This window comes from Charadrius vociferus, unplaced genomic scaffold (genome assembly GCF_000708025.1).
Source record: "Charadrius vociferus isolate BGI_N301 unplaced genomic scaffold, ASM70802v2 scaffold332, whole genome shotgun sequence".
In the NCBI taxonomy this organism is placed as follows: Eukaryota; Metazoa; Chordata; class Aves; order Charadriiformes; family Charadriidae; genus Charadrius; species Charadrius vociferus.
This window is the reverse complement of record NW_009647418.1, coordinates 3,098,186-3,118,847: the sequence shown is the minus strand read 5'-3', so window position 1 is coordinate 3,118,847 and position 20,662 is coordinate 3,098,186. Positions and strand designations below refer to the sequence as shown.

Genomic DNA, 20,662 nt, shown 5'->3' with positions numbered 1-20,662 from the left:
CTTTTTATGAGAAGGGGTTTTTTTGTGCTTGTGTGTGTGTGTTTTGGTAGTTGACTTCTGTTAATTAAAAACAAAACACACACACACACCCCCTTCACTCTACAAAACTGCAATAAAATTCCTTGGCCTGGCTGAACAGTTCTGTAAGAGGAGCGGAGGAATCTCTGTGCAACCCAAACCTGACTATTGTCTTTGAAGGGATGCTCCTTATCTAGGCTATTGTTGTAGCTTTCCTGTCTAATTTCTTTAATGGGTCTTTACAGCCTCGTTTGCTTTAACTCTGTTTATTCAGGCAGACAACAGTACAAAATTGCATAGGGAAACAGTACAGACAGAACCAGCCAGACTTTTCACCTAAAGATGTCTTCCAAATTTATCTTTAAAGAAAGAAAAAATAAGACACACCAAAACCAAAACCCAAACAAACAAAACGCCCCAAACTTGCTGGAAAAGGAATAAGAAGGACAACCTGGAAGATGTCGTATGGACTGACAGCCCACACAAGCGCGTGTTTTTCTCTCATGCTGCTCAGTTAATTTTTTTGATGTTTGTACTTATTTAGGATTGATATTTATCCTCTAGAAGAAGTGGGTTATGTCTGAGGGTGAATAATGTGTCAACTTAAGGGATAGTTCTTCCCAAAAAATACTTTTAACAAGTGTTATATGTTCCCTCTTCGTCAGTGTGCCACAGAGGCGATCTGGATTCCATGTGACTGTTTTGGCCCATTACGATTCTTTTTTTCTAAGACAGTACTCGTACTTGTTTTTTGAGAGGGGAAGTTTGCCTGTTCTCTGCCAAGAACACTAAATACCAAACGTTCTACTAGTTACTATATTAGGCTGAGTCATGATAGCTGTAAACTTCGTGTATTTTTATTCCGTGAGGAAGAATAATTTGATACGGTGCCACTTAAAGCAAGATATAAAGCTAATTTGCAGATTAAATGTTGTTTCAAGATTGGCTCTAATGAGAGAGAAGGGGACTGACACCTTAAATATGGGCAAAAGATGTCTGTTGCCATTTCTCATCTTGGTCATATCAAAAAAAGGTTAATTATTCTTACCTGGTTTTCTGAGGTTTCTGTGGATTAGGATTTTATTTATTTTTTTATTCCCCGTCCCAGCTGAAGCCTTGCATTGCTCACAGAGCTGTCGGCTCTGGGAACTTGATGAGCCAGAAGCTACAGCACAAATGCGTAGGGCAACTACTGTGCACTGCCTTAGTACTTTGTGGACACTTAGTGCTTTCATGCGAGATAATGTCCCCCGTTCCCAGATTCCTCACAGTTAACCTCCTGTGTGAACGCTTCCCAAATGGATTAATATGAATTAGCTGGTGTACTTTGTTCACGCACCTTAATTTATGGCACAAGGAGCTTGTTGTTCTCTAGTTATCCTGGGAAGTTCCCCCCGAGAAATAGAATGTCTGATGTAAAAATTATATGAAATCCTAATATTTTTTAGTATAAAAAAGGAAAATTACAGTCGTCATGTTAGCAGGTTACATCTCTGCCAAGGCTACAAAATATTCATTGTTGTATAATGCATGCTGGAAAACACAAATGGAAAAAAAAAACCCAAGGCCCTCAAAATGTCTACGTTGAATTCAGTGAGTCTGTTGAAGAGATTTTCATTACCATTTGCTTGTTTTCATAATGCTGGATGCAGCCCGAACAGATTTTCACACAAATAGGGCACAACATATTGTCATTGTGACCTGCAAGAATCCTGCAGCTCTGGCTCGTGGCCCTTCTTGGCAACTGTCAGCCACACTGAACACCTTTTCCTTCTTCACTTCATTTCCTGGGCAATATAAAAAGCTGTGTCTTGCAGACATTGTAAGTGATTGGAATGGCTGTAAAGATTTAATATTTTAAGTTTGAGAACAACTGATTCCTAATATTCCATTTAGGAGTGTTACATTTGGAGTTTTTGGTTTGGTTTGGGGGTTTGGTTGTTTGGGTTTTTTTGGTTGGTTGGCCTTTGTTTTTAAAAAGAAAAACAAGTGAAGACAAGATCAAGAAAATTATTCCCTCCTCCCCAAGAATTCAGATAGCTGTTTGCATCTACAGTTTTGCAAAGTGTTATGCATTATGCTTTGTATTAGTTCTTTGAAATGCAGGAGGGCTGTGCTATGTAGTTTATCTGAACTATTCCTCAGAGAAAACATGAAAGGCTTTTTTTCTTGTTTCGTTTCTTTTTACTTTTCCTCTCAGAATTAGAATAAGAAATAAACAGTTCTTAGAAATCCTTATTTGCTGATAGAGATTTCTGTGAAACTGTAGTACAAATCTATTGCATTCAGTACGCTGACTGTACTGAGTCTTGTTACATATACTTTTAACCTTATAGCTGCATGAAGTCATCTAATAGAATTGTGGCCTTCAATCATGACAAACTTCCTGACTACCAAATTGGATAGGACTAAATCCTAGGGAAGTTACTGGGTTGTCTTCTTCTGTAAACAATTTGGTTGTGAAGACCTATTCAACGTATTGAAACAAACTCGGGCAAAAGAATATGCAGCTTGAAATAAGAACCCGTCACATCGTTCATGTGCTTTGTGAACATGAGTATACCGAAAGGTTTTTATGTGCTATTTGGTATTTTAATGTGGAAATGTGTTAAATGCAGTTGTGTGTCTTACTGCTTCAGGTTGGTGGGACAAAAGCTGGAGTTGTGCGTTTCTTGGGAGAAACTGACTTTGCTAAAGGAGAGTGGTGCGGAGTAGAACTGGATGAACCTCTGGGGAAGAATGATGGAGCTGTTGCTGGAACAAGGTTAGTCTATTACCAGACAGCGGCCGCCTTAAAGATTTTGCATCTCTATATTCTATTGGTTTTTTACTATCTTAGATGAAACTTTATATCAGGGAAACTTTATATAGGTAGGCTATAAACCCGACTGCCTGCTGATGGGGGGGGCGGGATTGTTAGACACTGATTTGAATTTTATGACACCTACACATGTCTGAAAGTCTGCATCAACCCCACATTCATGGGATTAGTTGCTCTCTCCTACTCCCATGTGAGTTTTATTCACAGACTGGTAATGGCAAACACAATTTCCTGGTTTTTGAAAGTCTGTTTGGTTTCTCAGCTTGGAATGAATGCTCAGTTAAGAAAATATCTCTGGGTATCTAATAGCTGAACTTAAGGGAAATCTTCCTGCATCACAGGAAATAAAAGCTGCTAAACCAATACTTGCCTCGTTGTAAGAATCAGGAACAGTAAAGCTGCTTCCTCCAATAAGTCACACTTAGAAAGCGTTAATTCACACCACCATTTCACTGTCTTTCTCATTTGGTATAAGGAACAGTCCTTTAACTCATTAAAAAGAGGTTTTACAAGGATTATGCCACATTCACATAGGTGATCACAATTTCAAATTTTGAGTTGCTTTTGTTTATATATAGCCAAAGATATGTTGTGTATAATCAGATATGCATACAGCTATAGGTATGTATGTAATAAAATATGAGACTACGTGATTTAATTAAAGTCTAATTTTATTTTTAACTCTGTGCTATCAGATTTGTTGTTGGTAACTCGGAGGAATGTATGGAAGACTAAAGCTATGCGTGTTAAATTTTGAATCTGAATGGAATTTTTAGGAAACAGCTCTAGCTCAAGAGTTTGCTCTGTTGAATTTTTGCAGTAGAATATAATCATGCTGTTTCAGCTCTCAAAGTCCCCTTTCCAAATATAGTGTTAAAAAAAAATAATTGCAATCTAATATAGAATAGATTGTCACCAGCTGTTACCCTGTCCTTTAATACTCTTAGACCATTGATTAGAACTGTTTATGAAGCCAGACCGTGTATCTGAAAAGACCGAAGTTAATTTAGTACTCATCTATCTGCTTTGCTTTTTTAAAGGTATTTTCAGTGTCAGCCAAAATACGGTTTATTTGCTCCGGTCCACAAAGTTACGAAGATTGGATTCCCGTCGACCACACCAGCGAAAGCAAAGACAACTGTGCGAAAAGTGGTTGCGACTCCCACAGCCCTGAAACGGAGCCCAAGTGCATCTTCCCTGAGCTCTCTCAGTTCTGTGGCATCTTCAGTAAGCAGCAAGCCAAGCCGTACAGGACTAGTAAGCTTCTTTTTCTGTTGCATGCTTTACGTTCCCAAGCAGGAATCCATGCGGCACTTGCCTGTGGTCTACTTGCACAAATTGAGCATAGCACGGATCTTGGGGAGAGCGTAATATGCATTGAATTGTGCTCTCTTTTTCATTCAAAGCATGCATGAAGGAAGGAAATCTTAGCTAGCCCTGAAGAGTAGCTGAATATTTGAATATGTAAGCTTACACAGTTAATTCAGGCTAACTGAGTTATTGCAATAAGAAAGGGGCTTTTGGTACCAACAGTCTGTAAAGGCACCAGTGTTCTCTGACTGGAATCTCCGTTTAATTGTTCGTTTTCCTAGCACTACCTCTGTCATACGGGGTTTGTGTTTGAGGATCCGGCATATACTAAAGCTTCCATAGATCAAACTTGTGTTAATAAGCGGGAAGCTTCAAATTGTCTAAAATGTAAAAAGTTTTCTTTGACTGTTAAAGAGATAAGTCAGCTGAGAAATACAGCAATTGTCAAGTCTTTGCTGACAAGAAGCCTCTTTCTTTTCTTTTAGATTTGGTTTTAATCCTATGAATTCATACAGACTAAATGTTGCAAAGTACAGTGGCTCAGGTGAATTCTAACAGTACTAATTCCACCTAATAAACTTACTACGGATTCTTTTAAAGTTACTCTGTTACATAAATGTCCTAATCTTGGGTTGCAGCAGTGAAACGGAAATCTTCTGGGAAAGCTGAATTTTAAAAAGTCTCTCTTTTAAGGCAATTAAAAGCATAGAAATAATTGGGTTTTTCCACAGTCACCCTAGATTTTTCCTTTTTTTAAACCAAAGTACATAAATACATCTAATTAGAAAGAGATCACTCCCACTGACCTGGAACTGGTTAGCTGGCATAGTGTCCCACTGACCAGCAGGTGCAGAACAGGAGAGGTGACTTACTGTACTCCTTCAAAACTGAAGTAGATTACAAGTGAACAGAGGTCAACAGTTGGTCAGGGCAACAGGGTTAATACCTTATCACAGAAAGCATAAGGGATTTTTTATTTGGCGCAGACACTGGACTTTATTACTTAATCCGTCCTGGAAGTTGCGCTTCTAGCTGCAGAGTGCCCTCTAGTTTGAAACCGGTGCATTAACGTGGTGCTGCCTCGGGTTCAGGGCAGCCGTGGTGAGCTGGGGGTGAAGCATCAATATGGACCTCTACATTTTTTTTTATATGCTGTGATGCTCTAAGCAGAAAGAGAGTACAGTTACACATTGTAAATGCTACGGTATATTTGCTTATTTTGCCTCTGTGTTGTGCTCCAGGCCTTCTGCCTGTTTTGGGCCGTAAAATATAAACCTTCTGTATTCCATTGTTTCTGGAATTAAAATTCCAGCTTTCTTCCAACTGTCTTTCTCGGGCAACGTGAGCATTTGGTTGCCATCCAAGTTACAAGGACTGTCAAAATAATTCTGACACTTGCTCTTTAAAAGTTAAGCTGCTGAAGAAACAGGATTTCCTGAAGTCACTTTTGACACAACAGACTTGTCTTCCTCTAGTTTCCAGGAAAATTATAACTTATCTGGAAATTGCGGGGCTCCTACATAGTCTTATCAATTATTCAGGGCTGTTGCTGTTTTCTTCTTCCTGTGTAAGAAAAGCAACTGTCGAAGTAGGTGATGTAACGATTTAAGAGGGCTGCCTGTTGCAATTTGTATTTATTGCCAAGTCGGAAGGAGGTTGATCTTTCTCTGAAATCTTTTGGATTTCTTTTGGAATCAGGAATTAAGTAATTTGATTCGAAGTGCTAGAGTTGTTAAAAAGCAAGAAGCTTTCTTCAAGAAACTGAGAGAGTCGGAAACAAACCTCAGCATCAAAGTGAAAGATGGTTTATTCTATCTGGTGCCTTTTGTCACTTGATACAGCATCTGCAATGCATTGTAGATGCATCATTCAAGGCTGTGAGTAGACAAGTTAGAGAGATTGTGGAGGAATCATGGTAACAGAAGGGGGAGTGTGTTTTTGCGGTGACAGGAGGATACGTCCGTGCTATGCTCTCTGTTGGGGACGATGTCCAATGCCAGCATTCCAGGCTGTATATGGCAACTATTCTTCAACATTTTCATCTCTGAAAGGATCGTGGAAGGAACATGCTCCTATTCTTGGGCAATACTATTAGACAGAGCTAAAGGTTAACATAACAGAAGAGCAAGCCTTTGTTTATTGGTTTTTGTTTTAAGTAAGGCTTTAACTTAGATGTCATTCCCATTTAATACTTAGATTTCGGAGCTGTCAAGCATGAAGTCAGTTTTTATATGCTGTATCAGATTTTTTTTGGTTCGGTTTGCTGTTTTCACAGCTCTGGTTCACTTTTACTACATAATTTCAGTTTATTTACTTTCCCTTCTAGCTCAGAAACTCTTGAGGAAGTAGAAGACAGGGCCATGCTGAATTTTCACTGACACTGGTTCCATTCAGTGGCGCAGAGAATCATGCAAGGTCAAGGAAAACCCCAAGGTTCATTTTAGCTATAGTTCTCCAGATTGATTCATTTTTATCTATACTCCTATATTTAATCTTTCAGATTTTTTTTCCAGAAGTAATTTAATTCCGAGTGATATAAACATATATATTTGAACCAGATACCAATTGTTGCTCGCAAGGTTTTAGCTGTAAGGCTGGCTTTTTAAGTCAAGGTAAATGCTTTTGATCCTCTCTGTTTTATTCCCATGGTGGAGGTGCAAAATGCTAGCTGGAGTTCCAAAAGCTTTTGGCAGAGCGTTTGGAAATATTATACTTTTGCTGGTGACCCAAGATGATGACTTGGTAACTAGAGGCACAATATTTTTAACTTGCAAAAAGGATGCCTTTTTTTTTTTTTTTAATGCAAAAGGCACTTAGAAACAGTGTTTCTGTCCTTTGTGTGAGTTCACTAAGCACACGCTCAACTGGGGCCAGCCTTTTGTTTTGACTCAACCCTTCTGTCTCCTACACACTACCTGCTCACTGCTACCAAGCAGTCTTGCTACACATGTATTGCCATTGTTACGTTCTAAAAAATAAAGTAATTTAAATGTAAAAGGAGAGTGTACTGTAGGTTACAGAAAGCATTTGCTTTACTAACTCAATGTTTGTAGAGTCTGGAGATATCCCTGTTTTTCACTTGATACAGAATGATTTTTAACATATTTACTTTGTGAAGTTGACAGAAACATCCTCCCGGTATGCAAGAAAAATTTCTGGTACCACAGCTCTGCAGGAGGCACTGAAGGAGAAGCAGCAACACATTGAACAGCTCCTGGCAGAAAGGGACCTGGAGAGGGCAGAAGTTGCAAAAGCAACCAGTCACGTAGGGGAAATAGAGCAGGAATTAGCACTTGTTCGCGATGGACATGATCGGGTAAGAGCAGTGTTGCTGTTCTTAACATAGAAGCTTTAAGACAATTGACTTAATTTTCAAACTTGTGTTTTCTTATTGAAAAGGTCTAGAAGTACGACGTGGTGTTCTAAACCTAAAGTACTCCATACCTATGAGATCTTCCTTGTGGGAACTTTGGGTTAATGAGATAGCAAATCTATTTCATTAACTAATTTTGGTTGAACTTCTCTCCACGTCTCAATAAGTGATGGTTTTCTTTTATTATATGCTTATTTGCAACCTGTTGTAGGTGACCCTGCTCTGGCGGGGGGGTTGGACTAGATGATCTCCAGAGGTCCCTTCCAACCCTGACCATTCTGTGAATATGATAACATTGCTGTGCTTTGGCCCATCGCTTTACCAAATGTGACTACTGAGGTATAGATACATAACTGGGAAAAAGATTCCAAGATTTTGTTCTTATTCTTCTTGCTAATTAGCATGTACTGGAGATGGAAGCAAAAATGGACCAGCTACGAGCTATGGTGGAGGCTGCTGACAGGGAGAAAGTGGAGCTTCTCAATCAGCTTGAGGAAGAGAAAAGGTAACCAAAAACTGTCTTTATTAGTATAACTGTTAAAAATAAACTTTGCATTGAAAGCAACTACTCTGGTGACTTTGAAATATGAAACAAATTTTGAATAATGCAGATATGGGTAATTATTGTATAAAATCATATTGCAATTTCTTAAAATTAAAACTAAACCAGAAACTGTCTTAAACTTGGGGAGGGAAAGCCAAAGAATGTGGACTTGTTTAGAAATTGTAACTATTGTTTACAGCTGAATTTCATGCAGCTCATTCTTTTTATTATTGCTTTCTGTTACAAAGGATCTTATTCCTACTCATTTGAAATTAGGGGATCATGCCTGATCTTCTGGAAACTCTCTTCCACTTCAGAATGAAAATTTTGATCATATAATTTCCTGACAGTGCTGGACTGAGAATTTACAGTTTAGTTCTCTTGTGAATAATTTATTACTAGTAGTCGTGTGCGTCTAGGTAGGGTCTGACTTTTACCGGAAAATCATCAAAGCCATTAATTTTAATGCCTTTTCTAATAGCTTTTTGTAACCATTTGAGGAAGGAACTGAGATTACCAAATAGGTAAAGCGAGGTTAGGAAAGGAAATTGTTGGGACGAGGTTAGGTGAGGAAATAAGCTGATAGATTGGTTTGGTGGGTTTGGAATGCTTTTGAAAAGGGAGAGTCTATTTAGAAACCCATTGTGAGTCTGCCCTGTAGGCTTGTTTGCCCCCGTGAAATCAGGCAGATGTCAACGCCTGTGAAAGGCTTCCCTAAAACTAGAAATCAGAGATGAGAAAATGCAATGGTAAACCCTGGGCAATTCCTTTACAGTTTTCCTGCTGCCTTTTTATGGGACCTTCTCTAACTCAATTTTCAAAACAAGCAGTAGAGTTAGGTCTGGAATTATTTGTATATTCTCTATGAAATAATGCAGTGGGTTTTAAAATTAAAAAAAAAAAAAAAAGGCAGCTTTGCAGCATCTCCGGTAGCCTGGCTGTGGACCTACTTTTGCTGAATGCCAGGTCAGTGGGGGTCTGTTTTACCGCAATCCTCCATGGCCTTGAGCTCACCTTCAGCGTGTTGCTAGGCAGCGCGGCGGTGCCGCTGTGCGCCTGCTACCCATTCACCGAAGTGACGTCCTGCAGCCGGGAAAACATTCCATGGCTTCAGCAGTGCAATATTTCTCCTTCCACCTAACCGCTCTAGGCTTATTTACTTTGAAGGTTCTCTTTAATATGTATTCAAGTCAGTCTCAGCAGTGATTTGAAGTCAAATAATCTTTAATCCTCTGTTTCCCAAAGCACATCGGTGAGACCCACTTCCAGTAATAAGTTCTTATTGTCCTTTTATTTTAGACATCCATCACTTGTAACTCCCTTTGATGCAGTGATTTCTACATCTGTCAGCCAAGCTGCGGGCACCAGCGATGTGTGTAATTCAAAGGAAAGAAGACACGCTTGTCTCTTCCTTTGCAACATCTTACAGTGTTGAAAGGATCAAGGGGAATAGGAGGAGATGTAGGCCCTTGTTCACTGGGGTATACCAGAGTCAGGGGAAGGAAGAAATAACATTTTTACAAATGTAAATTTAAGTCAGACACCAGCTTCTCGCCTCTGCCTTCTCATTCTGAGACTCCCATACGGGCAAGGCAAGGCAATGGAGCTTGTGTTCCAATTCTGCATCTTTCGGTTCATCTTGACAGCTAAAAAACGTTTGTCTGTGCTAGAGTTTAGAGTTTTGATGCAAGTTGACCACACGCACTTCTAGAAGGCCCATGGGTGTCTTGGATGTGTCCGAAGTTCCTGACTGTTGCTTGGGTAAATGGTAGAACACGCAGAATGTGAGATCAAACCATTCATTTAGGTCACCTCTTTTGAGGACGTGCAGAAGGGTGAAAGAATGAGAGAACCAATGAGGACTTAAAGGTTTTCTTTTTAACTTGTCAGAAAATGCAACAGAATACTTTCTTTATAGAGCTGCAGGAAGCGCGATGCCTTGCTTTGTCAGTGGTTGTATTTTAAAGGCAGCATCTTTCCTTCTCTCTGATGCTTCCTGTGAGAGATTTCTCCTTGCTGTTTCTGGCGGTTTGCTGGGACAATCAGAATGATGTCACTGTAGTTCTGACTTCCACTGAAAAGTGAGCTTAAAAGAATTTTCTTTCAGTTTTAGCTGAATTTTAATGAATTGTCCCCACAGGAAAGTTGAAGACCTTCAGTTCCGTGTGGAAGAAGAATCCATTACCAAAGGAGACCTAGAGGTAAAATATCTCCAGCTTTGCAAAAAAGATATATTGCACAGAAATGCAGTCGGTTCGGATTGAGTGTACTGTTCTCTAGGAGAGAAAGGCAGGAATGATTAATAGATGCAATATTGCTCCAAGCATATGCAAAGCACGTGAAAGTGATTCCCAGTTCTGCAGTCCTTGAGTAAGCTGACCGTCCTGAAACAACAGGACTGCACCCTCAATTCAGTTACACCCTTGAGCACGGGTCGTACAGTGGAAAGGCTGTAGTTGTTTAGAGTAATTAAATTAATTCATAGAAAACTCTACCTTTTTATATTTTACATTATTTTGTATTATATCTTAGTAATGTTTCTGAAATTGCTAAAAGTAACACCAACAATAAATCATTTTGAAGATATGAAATTGCAAGTTAATATTTATGCATTTGAAAATTAATGCTGAAGACTACTCCTCTTTGTCTTCAATCAATTTTTTGAATAATCCCTGTGTTTTCCTGAGGGAAGATTGATTAACAAAGAATGTTTTGTCCTGAGAGTTATTGCACACAAAATCTAAACAGCAATTACTGTGTGCAATTTTTATCATTTTACTGTTTGTATAACTATAACATTGGGCTAAACCAGAGTATCTTATTACACAATCAGAATAGAAAACATTTAATGAAGGATTATTCTCAGATATTTGAATGCTGCTAATTTTTATTCCAAATTTCAAATTAAAAACCAACATACTGTTTAGTTGTTCTACTCTGTTGTTGTCTAATCAGAAAAATGTTAGAACTTCTTGCTCAGCATGAAGTACAAACTTAATTAACTTGTGTTCCTGTGAACGATTTCTGATTATGGAAATTATTCATTTCATATAACATTTCTTTTATTTTAGTCTTCCATTCATTTTAAGATACTTATCTATACTCTTCATAGAATGCTCCCCTTATTGTTTAGTCCATGGAAAGTTTTAATTTTTTATTTTTTTGTTCAATCAGTTGATAGTTGTGGCAAACCATCTTAAAGAATCTGGTTTGCCTAGCTGTGTCACTTCGAGTTTAAACTGAATTCAAGATAATGAAATGTATCCTGTTGTTTGTGTTGGAATGATAGCGCAAAGTCTGCAGGTGAAATATTTTTGTTTGTTTGTTTTTTTTAATTTTACTGATAGCGAAAGAGGCAGATTTCGGAAGACCCAGAAAATGTAAGAGGGCACTTAAATGTGCAGAGACATCCCATGTTAACAGATTGTGTGCAGAAAGCGCTTATACTTATTCACTAACTGCATAATCTGTTATTGAAACATTGACTCTAGTATTTGTGTGCATGTTGCTTTCAGAGCAATTACAACATTTATCGAAGAATGTGTGTAATGACTAAACGTTGTAATCCCCATTAACTGAAGAGAGGGCAAATGTGTCATTAGAATTCTTTAGGGTCAAAAGCTTTGCAACTAATTGAAGAGTACAGGAGCTCGTAGAAAATTGCTGTCCAGGATCTTGAAACATCTTTCATTTAAATGTAGGATTTTAGTTGCTTTCTTCACAAAATCCTGCATGCTTTCCTATGAGCTCCTACTGCTGTTCAATAGATGCAGTATGCAATTAGCAGATAAATTCTTCTGAGGAAAAAAATCGGTATGTTCCCCATCTCCCCGTATTTGATTCTCTTTTTTGGGCATGAAATGCTAAGGGGAGAGATGATTAAAACCATCTGACAAATCAGTGTGCAAAGCTTCTCTTCACGTAGCTTCTCTTTGAATTATGTAGGAAAAATATATGTTACCGATAACAGAAATTGCCTAACAAGACATTTAAGCAGCCCTCTTGCGTCCATAGCTCAGAACAGTGGAATATAAAAGCCCTCTCTTTGATTGGACTCAGGAAAATTTACCCCAGGCTGCCTCCTCTGCTGCATCCCCCGCCGAGATAGGAAGTTCTTAAGACTAAAACTGGTTTCCTGCTGTGCATTCTTAGGTGTTCCTTTTGCGAAGCTACTTCAGCGATCTGGGTCTCCTCTATTCTTCCAATCAGGCTCACGGTGTGTTAGAAGTAAATCTGCATGTGCCCTTTCTTTCTCTTGTTTTGTGCACTCCTTGTTTAATCCTATCTTTACTCCTGATTCCCCTATTCTAATTTTCCCGTTAAAATGGACATCTTCACTCTCTAAAGGAGAGAAGTGGGTGATCACTTAGTTTCTAGGCTAATGCTTCATAATCTCAGTCGTGTTCTGTGATTGTTATCCCAGCACAAAGGGACTGAAGGTCATCTTGCCCCTATTCTAGAACTGATTATCAGCATTTATGGCTTCAGCACAATTTTACAGTTTGACCTATGGATGGAGAACTTAACAGTAAGGTTTATTTTGAAGTGAAAGAGTAGATAGAATACACAAATGCTGAAAATAGCTGATGACTGGTCTCTGAAGTTTATTTGAGTGGAATTCTTTTAAGGTTCAAGGCAGAGTAAGGCTCGTCCCATTTCCCTATCACTCTTAATCTAACTGTGAAGATTTGGAGAAGGTGAAGATGCTTCCTTTGTTGTTTGTTTGGTTTTTCTTTTCTGTTTTTCTTTTCCATCCAAGTTATGGTTTACAGTCAAATTATTTTCTTCCTTTTAATAGTACTCTGCTTTTCTCAGTTAGCTGTGCTCTGGGTTTCCTCAAAAATGACATTTCCCTCCAGATGATCAGGAGTGAAATCTGAGTGATTCAAAAAATTTGCGGTGATTTTTACCTCGGGGAAACTGGGGTCTGTCCCTTGGAAATCAGACGTGTTTGAAGGATAATGCTTCATCCCCTAAGTGGGGGGAAAAAGGTGTCTGGCAAAGACCTCTGGAGTTTTGGGGTTTTTTGATCTTTTATTTCATTTTGGTAGGATTTTAATTTACTTCCCTTTATAATATATGAGACAGGCTTAAAATAAAAAAACAGGAATCAGTGATGGTATAGCTGATCTTTGCAGTAGTAAAGCAATGTCTATGAAATTAATGATCAAAGTATTTGGGGTTTTATGTAGCATAGAAAAACCTGAGAGAGCATATTTTGCAAAGTGGTGCAAGGAGAATTCTGCAACTGTCAGGTTTGGGGTTTCTTGGTTTTTTAATAGATCCCTTTGGTGAACTGGAGCAAGGAAGGTATGACTACTCAATTTTTAAAAATAGATTACTTTGGACTTCGAATTTTATTGTGGATCAGAACTAATAGTAACCTGTTTCAGAGAAGGGGCTGGATTAGAGCCATTTACAAAATATTGTTAGTTCCCTTACAATACTTAGTTCCATTTGCAAAGGCTGTGGGAGGCAGAAACAGTAATCCATGTTCTCGTGGGGGCTTTTTTTCCCCCCATATGCACTGAAGATCTTCCATTGATAAAGAAACAAATGTGCTATGGAATTTCAAAACCGAGACAAATCTAAGAAGCAACTTTCAGTTTTTGTGGATTTTAGTATTTTGGACTTGGTAACTACATAGTAAAACAGCCAACTGTTTTCAGCTGGAAAAATGTTTAAAAAATTAAACCACCAGATGTCTGCGTGCTTTGGGGAAAGAAGATAACTTGATGCTGTCAGAAGGAATACTGTGTTTGGAGGAGAACAGGCCTGAAGCAAAACAAGAGGCTCATCCCCATCCCACTTGCTCTGCAGAGGCTACATAAGATCTTTAACTGCTGCGGCTGGTTTGGAAGCAGTACTAATCAGCTTGTCACTCTATAAATAACACAGTTCTGTAGGGATTTTTAAATATCATGTTACAAAGATCAGAGAAGCAGCAGTGTCCTGCCAGCTGTGCGCACGCTTTGGCAGCAGCGTGGCTTTGGAATTATTCACGCGTCTTCCTGCCTTTTTGGATTCTTTCAATCTGGTGTTCAGTGGGGAGCTGTTCAGGTTGCAGGACTCTCTTCTCTTAGCAGTAGTTCGTAGGGTTTGGAGGTCACTGTGTTACTTTTTTCCCCAGTAAATTAACTGCGGCAGTTAAGCAGTGTGGAGACCTTTCATCAAGACTGGTGGATGCAACTTCTTTGGTTAGTAAGCTCATCTTCAACTTCATTCAGTCTTCTTCTGGATATCCACCTTACTCTCAATGCGGGCAAGCCCTGGAAAGCTGCTCTTTTTGGAAGACACTGTGAAGCAACAATAGACTTTCATACTTCTTTTAATTTGCATTGTTTACTAAATGTAAACTAACAGCGACCTGTTAAGGTTGACACAATACTTGAATCTCGGCACTTCAGAAATAAGTATGGCACCTAGTTCTTACCTCTTTATATTTCTTTTTTCTTTATTCTACACACACACACCCCCTCTCCTTTCCCCACTTCAGAGGTACAGGTCACATTTGAACTAGCTGCTGGACTTCACCTGCATCTCTCAAACTTCACGCTCTCTTGCTGGCCTCTGGGAGTACCTGGGTGTCAAGCCAGAATATCCAATATTCTGTGTTCTTGCTAAAACTTCTACGTCTTCGTAAGCAAAAGGCAGGAGGTACCTGCTCACTTAGTTTCATCTGCTTCCTGCTTCTCTTTAGGAACCTATTAGAATTACAAAGATCTTACTTTTTTTTTTCCTTACTTCCACATCTTGTGCAATATATTTAGACTTCAGTAACTATAGAGCAGACTGATTCGCTTTTTTACCTGGTTTTGGAGAATCTTTCTTGTTGCTTTCTTCCTTCCTGAAAAAGGAAGAGGGAGAAAACTAGGAGGGTTCTGAAGTTATAGGCAACTATTCTCTTTCTATTTCTATTGGAATAATTCATGCCATAGTGACAAATTAACCTTAATGTTCTCAGGTCTTGGCCAAAAGGATTTTTATGGCTGAGACTTGAGATACAGCTACTATTAAAAAAAAAAAAAGGTAAAAAGTTTTGATTTGTCACATGAGCTTCAGTGGTGAATTTTTGTCTCCTGGTTAATCACTAAATCAGTTATAAAATAAGCCCAATACATTAAAGAAAAAAGTTAGCGGGATGACAAGGAAAGGGACCTATCATCCTATTAGAACAGGTATAGATATATATGCACATATATATTTTTTACATAACTATTCTAATTTGTGCTGAAAACTTCATGTACTGATAAATAACTTCTACTCGGCTGCATGAAACTTTTTGTTCATATTTCTTTGTTTGTGCTTTTTTTTTTACATTTTTTAATGTTTTTTACACATCAGTCCATTTACACTTTTCAGTCCATCTTTCTCATCCATAGCGTTTCCCTGTTCATTTTATCCACCGCATCTTCTCTGCTCATCATTGGTAGAAGATTCTGGCAGCACGGCCTGCATGTGGCTCCCTCCTCTTGTGCTGGCATGTGATGGTGGCACCGTTGTGTTCTCTTCCTTTCCCTTTTTACTAACAGACGCAGACCAAACTGGAGCATGCCCGCATTAAGGAGCTTGAACAGAGCCTGCTCTTTGAAAAGACCAAAGCTGACAAACTCCAGAGGGAGTTAGAAGACACTAGGGTAATGGTTTTCGCTATTTAAATAACAAGACTGATTTGTGTTGTGGAAGATTTCTGATGACACAGTCTGCTGGATGTAACACATGCTGAAACAGATCCTTGCTCCGGCCATGATCAGTACTTGCTATAGCTATAGCTGGAACACTTTAAAAATTAGCATTAATTTTGAGCTTCAGTGTTGTGTGTGTGTATGCCTGTATACGTATACTCATTTCTTCAGAAGGATTCAGGTAAGATGTCTTAAAACTGCAAAATTAACACTTGAATCCAATTAAAAAATAGCAAATGGGACCGTGAATTGACATAAAGGAATGTTCAGTGGTTCATTTTAGAAGTAGCAAAGTTCATTAAACGCAAAAAAAAGTAAGATTGACTATGCCAGCGCTTTGAACACAAACTTAGTATTTGGGGCTTGGTTTCTGAGGTCTTAAATAGTTGTTGTGCTACTTGCTTTGCTAAATTGTGATTAACAGTGGCGTTTTAGTTCTTTTTTTCCCCACCCATGACATAGTCTTTTCATGGATATCCCAGTAGCATTAGTAATAGCATTGCCTGTTAAGATATTACTGGACATGCTTTGTCCCACGTTCAGCAGATGTCAATTCTTAAGGAGAGAAGGAGAGATATCTATATTTTCATGCTCACACGTGTAGCTTTTCTTGAAGTTGAGGTAGGATGAACATTGTAAAACCAAGAATGTACTCTATAGCAAGTACTTTTAAAGAGCAGTCGCAGGTAAGTAATATCATTTTCAGGATGTTGGTATAATAAGGAGGTTGAAACATGGCTTCCTAATGAGAAATAATTGAGGTAGCTTTGTATGCTTTTCCACACCACAACCTGCTTCAACAGTCGGTGAAATGCTCAGATAACGTGAGGACACTTTTTCAGAGAGAACAATGAAGTGGATATAGAAGGAGTTTCAAAGGATTTGTAGGCTAAAAACGTATTTGTATTTTTCTCTGACAGTCATAGCTGGCATGAGATTAATTTGGAAGCAATTATTTCAACCAATAAAGACCGCAGGGTTCTCCGGTCTTTTTCCAGTTGGCTTTAAAATGGTTCTGAGAAACATTTTGTTAAGCATTGATAATATACATAAACATAGTTTGTAAGTTGTTTAGCAAGATGTTATTTCTAGATAACTTCAGAAAAATGAACTTAACTAAATTCCACCTTTAGAGAGAATATAATACATATATAATGCAAAGATGTGGACATTTTTCCTTTTTTAAAGCAATAACTCACACATCAGTGAAACAACAGTTGGTCTCGTTTCACAGCCTTCTATGTAAAAGCAGCATTTGCTTTTACTTAAGGTTTCTTTAGAATTTCCATAGAAATAGGAAGACAAAGAAACTCACAGGTATTCTAATCCAAAATCCTGGTAAGAATACACTAACGATATTAGTTTGCAACATTTTCGGTGGTTTCTTTTCAGTGAGGCCTCAGTGTCTTTGTATTAAACATATCTTTTATAATTCTTTCTTCTTTTCTTAAACTGCTGTTAATCATAGGTGGCCACGGTATCAGAAAAATCTCGCATCATGGAACTAGAAAGAGATCTAGCATTGCGGGTGAAGGAAGTAGCTGAGCTTCGAGGGAGATTAGAGTCTAGTAAACATATTGATGATGTGGATACTTCTCTTTCGTTATTACAAGAAATAAGTTCTTTGCAAGAAAGAATGGCAGCAGTTAGCAAAGAACATCAGAATGAGATGAATTCACTGAAAGAGAAGTTTGGTATTAGTGAAGAAGCATTGCAGAAAGAGATCAAATCGCTTTCAGCTTCAAATGAGAGAATGGCAAAAGAAAATGAGTCCTTGAAAACTAAGCTTGATCATGCCAACAAGGAGAATTCAGATGTAATCGAGCTCTGGAAATCGAAGCTGGAATCTGCAATTGCCTCCCATCAGCAGGCAATGGAAGAACTAAAAGTTTCTTTCAGCAAAGGTGTAGGGGCTCAGACAGCAGAATTTGCAGAGTTAAAGACTCAGATTGAGAAGATTAAATTAGACTATGAAACTGAAATGTCAAACTTAAAACTGAAGCATGAAAATGAAAAAGCTCATCATTTAAAAGAGATTGAATCACTGAAAGCAAAACTGTTGGCAGTCACAGAGGAGAAAGAGCAACACCTGGAAAGCCTGAAGACCAAACTGGAAAGTGTGGAAGATCAGCATCTAGTAGAAATGGAAGACACTTTAAACAAATTACAGGAAGCTGAAATAAAGGTAAAGGAGCTAGAGGTACTGCAAGCCAAGTACAATGAACAAACCAAAGTTATTGATAGTCTTACACCACAGATCAAAGCTGCTGAAGAAAAGCTTTTGGACCTTGCTGCACTTCAGAAAGCCAATTCTGAAGGTAAATTGGAAATCGAGAACCTTAGCAAGCAGCTTGAGGCAGCTGAGAAACAAATTCAGAATTTAGAGACTGAAAAGGTTGATGGAAATAGCAAGGTTTGTATCAACATCCATCCTTTTATTTTTCCTTTGCTTTTATTTTACATTTGTACTGCTCTAATCTGCTATAGCGAATACATCACAGGAAAAAAAATGGTTTTATTGAATGTATATCTTAGTACCATCTGAGGAGGTTTAGAGAAAGTGTTAACTGGGTCATGTCCCAACAGGTTTCTAGTGCTCGGTCCGTACCACTAAGCAAAAGAAAAAAATTCTTTCTGTACTTTCTTGCTGCAGGCTTCGGCATGCCTCTGCCGAAGGCTTCGTGTTATGGAAAAGCTGGGAGAAGAATCCACACATCTTAAGTTTTTAACCTTTGGTGATAGAGGTGTTCAGATAAAGTGACTTGGGGCTCAGTGTGGAAATGTTTCCTCTGTACCTTCACTGCTTTGCCTCTCATCAAACAAGGTGATGGAAGAGGCTATTAAAAACAAAAGAAAGCAATAAAGAGCCAGGTGGAACTTTTCTTTAAGACAGGGGTATGCAGTGATGTTGTTGGGTGCTGTTTCACGGCACTTTTGAAGCACAAACTGCAACGTGATACTTCTTACCAAGATTTTTCTTGGGTTTGGATGAAATGTCTCTTTAAAGTTGATAGCGTGGCATTCAGCACTTGAAAGTTGTCCCACCACTGCAGCTAGGAATAAAAGTGCTAAGATACCATTTCATTTTAGGGGTTCCCCCCACATCCCCAATATATCCATGACTTGACAAGTTAGAGCTCTAATTGTGAGTGTCATGGGGAAGTAACTGGAAATGGCTTTCATAACCCTTCACAGATGGTGCCAAGATGCTAGATCGCTATGGACCTTTGACTCTATTTTTTGAGGTCACACTGGGTTTCTGCACTACCCCTGGGTGTGGTAGACTTTTGAAAAATTACATCTCCATATGTGTATTGGTCTGAATCATCAGTTGAAGCATAAATGCTAAATTGATCAGTTAAAAAAATCGGACAATAACGAACAAAGACGATGGATTCAACTGATGCTGTAACTTTGTTTTGAAATTTTGAATGTACTCAAAAATGTCTGCTATTAAATAATGTTTTTACCATTAATTCCAAGAGAACTAAATTTTAATGACTTCAAATATATTCCAAGGTGCAATTAGTACTGTGATGTATGTAGTCATCAGTGCAAATCAGCTTCACTCAGTTAACACATCACATATTTTTCTTCAGTTGTTTTTTTTTCATCTTACAGTGATTTTAATATTACAGTTATTTCTTTCAGACTCAATTTTTAATTTTCCTAATTTTTCATTCATGTTTGTAATTTTATTTTACTCCATTTCATCATCCTTGTTAGGCTAGTAATCTGGCCAAAGAACTGCAGGGCAAAGAGCAAAAGCTTCTTGACCTTGAGAAAAACTTGAGTGCAGTAAATCAAGTTAAAGATTCTTTGGAAAAGGAACTTCAAGTTTTGGTGAGTAATACCCAAAAATTTTGACTTTATCCTTTGGATTTTGGTTTTCATGGTGAGACTGTAACTGAAATCTGGATCAGCTCTGAGCAAAGTCTTTCAAAGCTATTTTACTCATGAAAAGAAGGCAAGGGTTCATGACCAGTAGGATCTGTCTCAGAATAAAAAGAACATTTCACTGGCGTTCTGTCTTGGTGTTATGTCTAAGTAGAACTCAGCTGTTTATGGATTTCATTTAAAATATTAAACCAAATAAAAAGCAGCATGTAGTTTAAATTTAGACTACTCATTAGAGGGAACACGTGGCCCTATATTATAACGGTTGTACAAATTAATGCTTGCTATACAAATGGTTTCTGAAGACATTTTTCATCTGATTTCTTATTTTGCAAATTTAATTAAATTTGCAAGTATTCTGTAGATGGGTTGGATTTTCTTGAGAAACTACACCAGAGTGATTAATAAAAAGACATACTTTTAGGGTTTACTGTCCCTGTCGTAAAATCTTTCCATGGCCATAGTAAATATTTGAAGTTGGTGGAAGAGAGTCTTGTTTCTTATATATTGCTCAGTATCCTCCCTTTTCTTCCCAGTCTAGCATCAACTCCTGCTGGTAAAGCTGGAAAAAAAATTGGTATGAGATTGATCACAGGGTTGCAGGTGTGCACTACGCAGCCTATGAGCAGCATGCATAGCTGCTTGCAGTGAGAGCCAGAAATCCCGTCTCCTGCGCTGGACTCTGTGGCTGCAGTTCTGTTGCTGTGCTACCTGACGGAGAAGTTATTTTGGATTATGTTTAGGGACTTGCTTGCATCCAAGGCAAAGGAAAATCTTGCTTTATGTTGCTGAATATATCTATGCTAAACTGTAATTCAAAAACTTCAGATCTATTTATGATAGGAGTGACGACTGTTCTATTTTGTACTTGAAAAATACCTAATATAAATTCAGTGGTTGAATTCTACTGCTGTTACCAAACCTTACCTCAGGTTTTCATCCATTTTTCAGAAAGAAAAGTTTACTAGTGCAGCTGATGAAGCAGAAAACGTTCAACAAACTATGCAAGGTAT

General features: G+C 38.3%; 1 protein-coding gene across 2 annotated transcripts in view; it reads left to right on the top strand.

Annotated features, from left to right (window-relative positions):
- CLIP1 (CAP-GLY domain containing linker protein 1) overlaps positions 1 to 20,662 on the top strand; it is a 58,949-nt gene that overhangs the window by 11,784 nt on the left and 26,503 nt on the right. The window contains exons 3-12 of one of the 2 annotated variants that reach the window (XM_009880292.1): positions 2,658 to 2,782; positions 3,880 to 4,096; positions 7,269 to 7,466; positions 7,925 to 8,028; positions 10,208 to 10,268; positions 11,415 to 11,447; positions 15,600 to 15,704; positions 17,221 to 18,165; positions 19,479 to 19,595; positions 20,601 to 20,658. In XM_009880292.1, coding sequence (XP_009878594.1) covers positions 2,658 to 2,782; positions 3,880 to 4,096; positions 7,269 to 7,466; positions 7,925 to 8,028; positions 10,208 to 10,268; positions 11,415 to 11,447; positions 15,600 to 15,704; positions 17,221 to 18,165; positions 19,479 to 19,595; positions 20,601 to 20,658 — 1,963 coding nt within the window. The remainder of the gene's footprint in view (positions 1 to 2,657; positions 2,783 to 3,879; positions 4,097 to 7,268; positions 7,467 to 7,924; positions 8,029 to 10,207; positions 10,269 to 11,414; positions 11,448 to 15,599; positions 15,705 to 17,220; positions 18,166 to 19,478; positions 19,596 to 20,600; positions 20,659 to 20,662) is intronic. The other variant, XM_009880293.1, reaches the window with a different exon arrangement.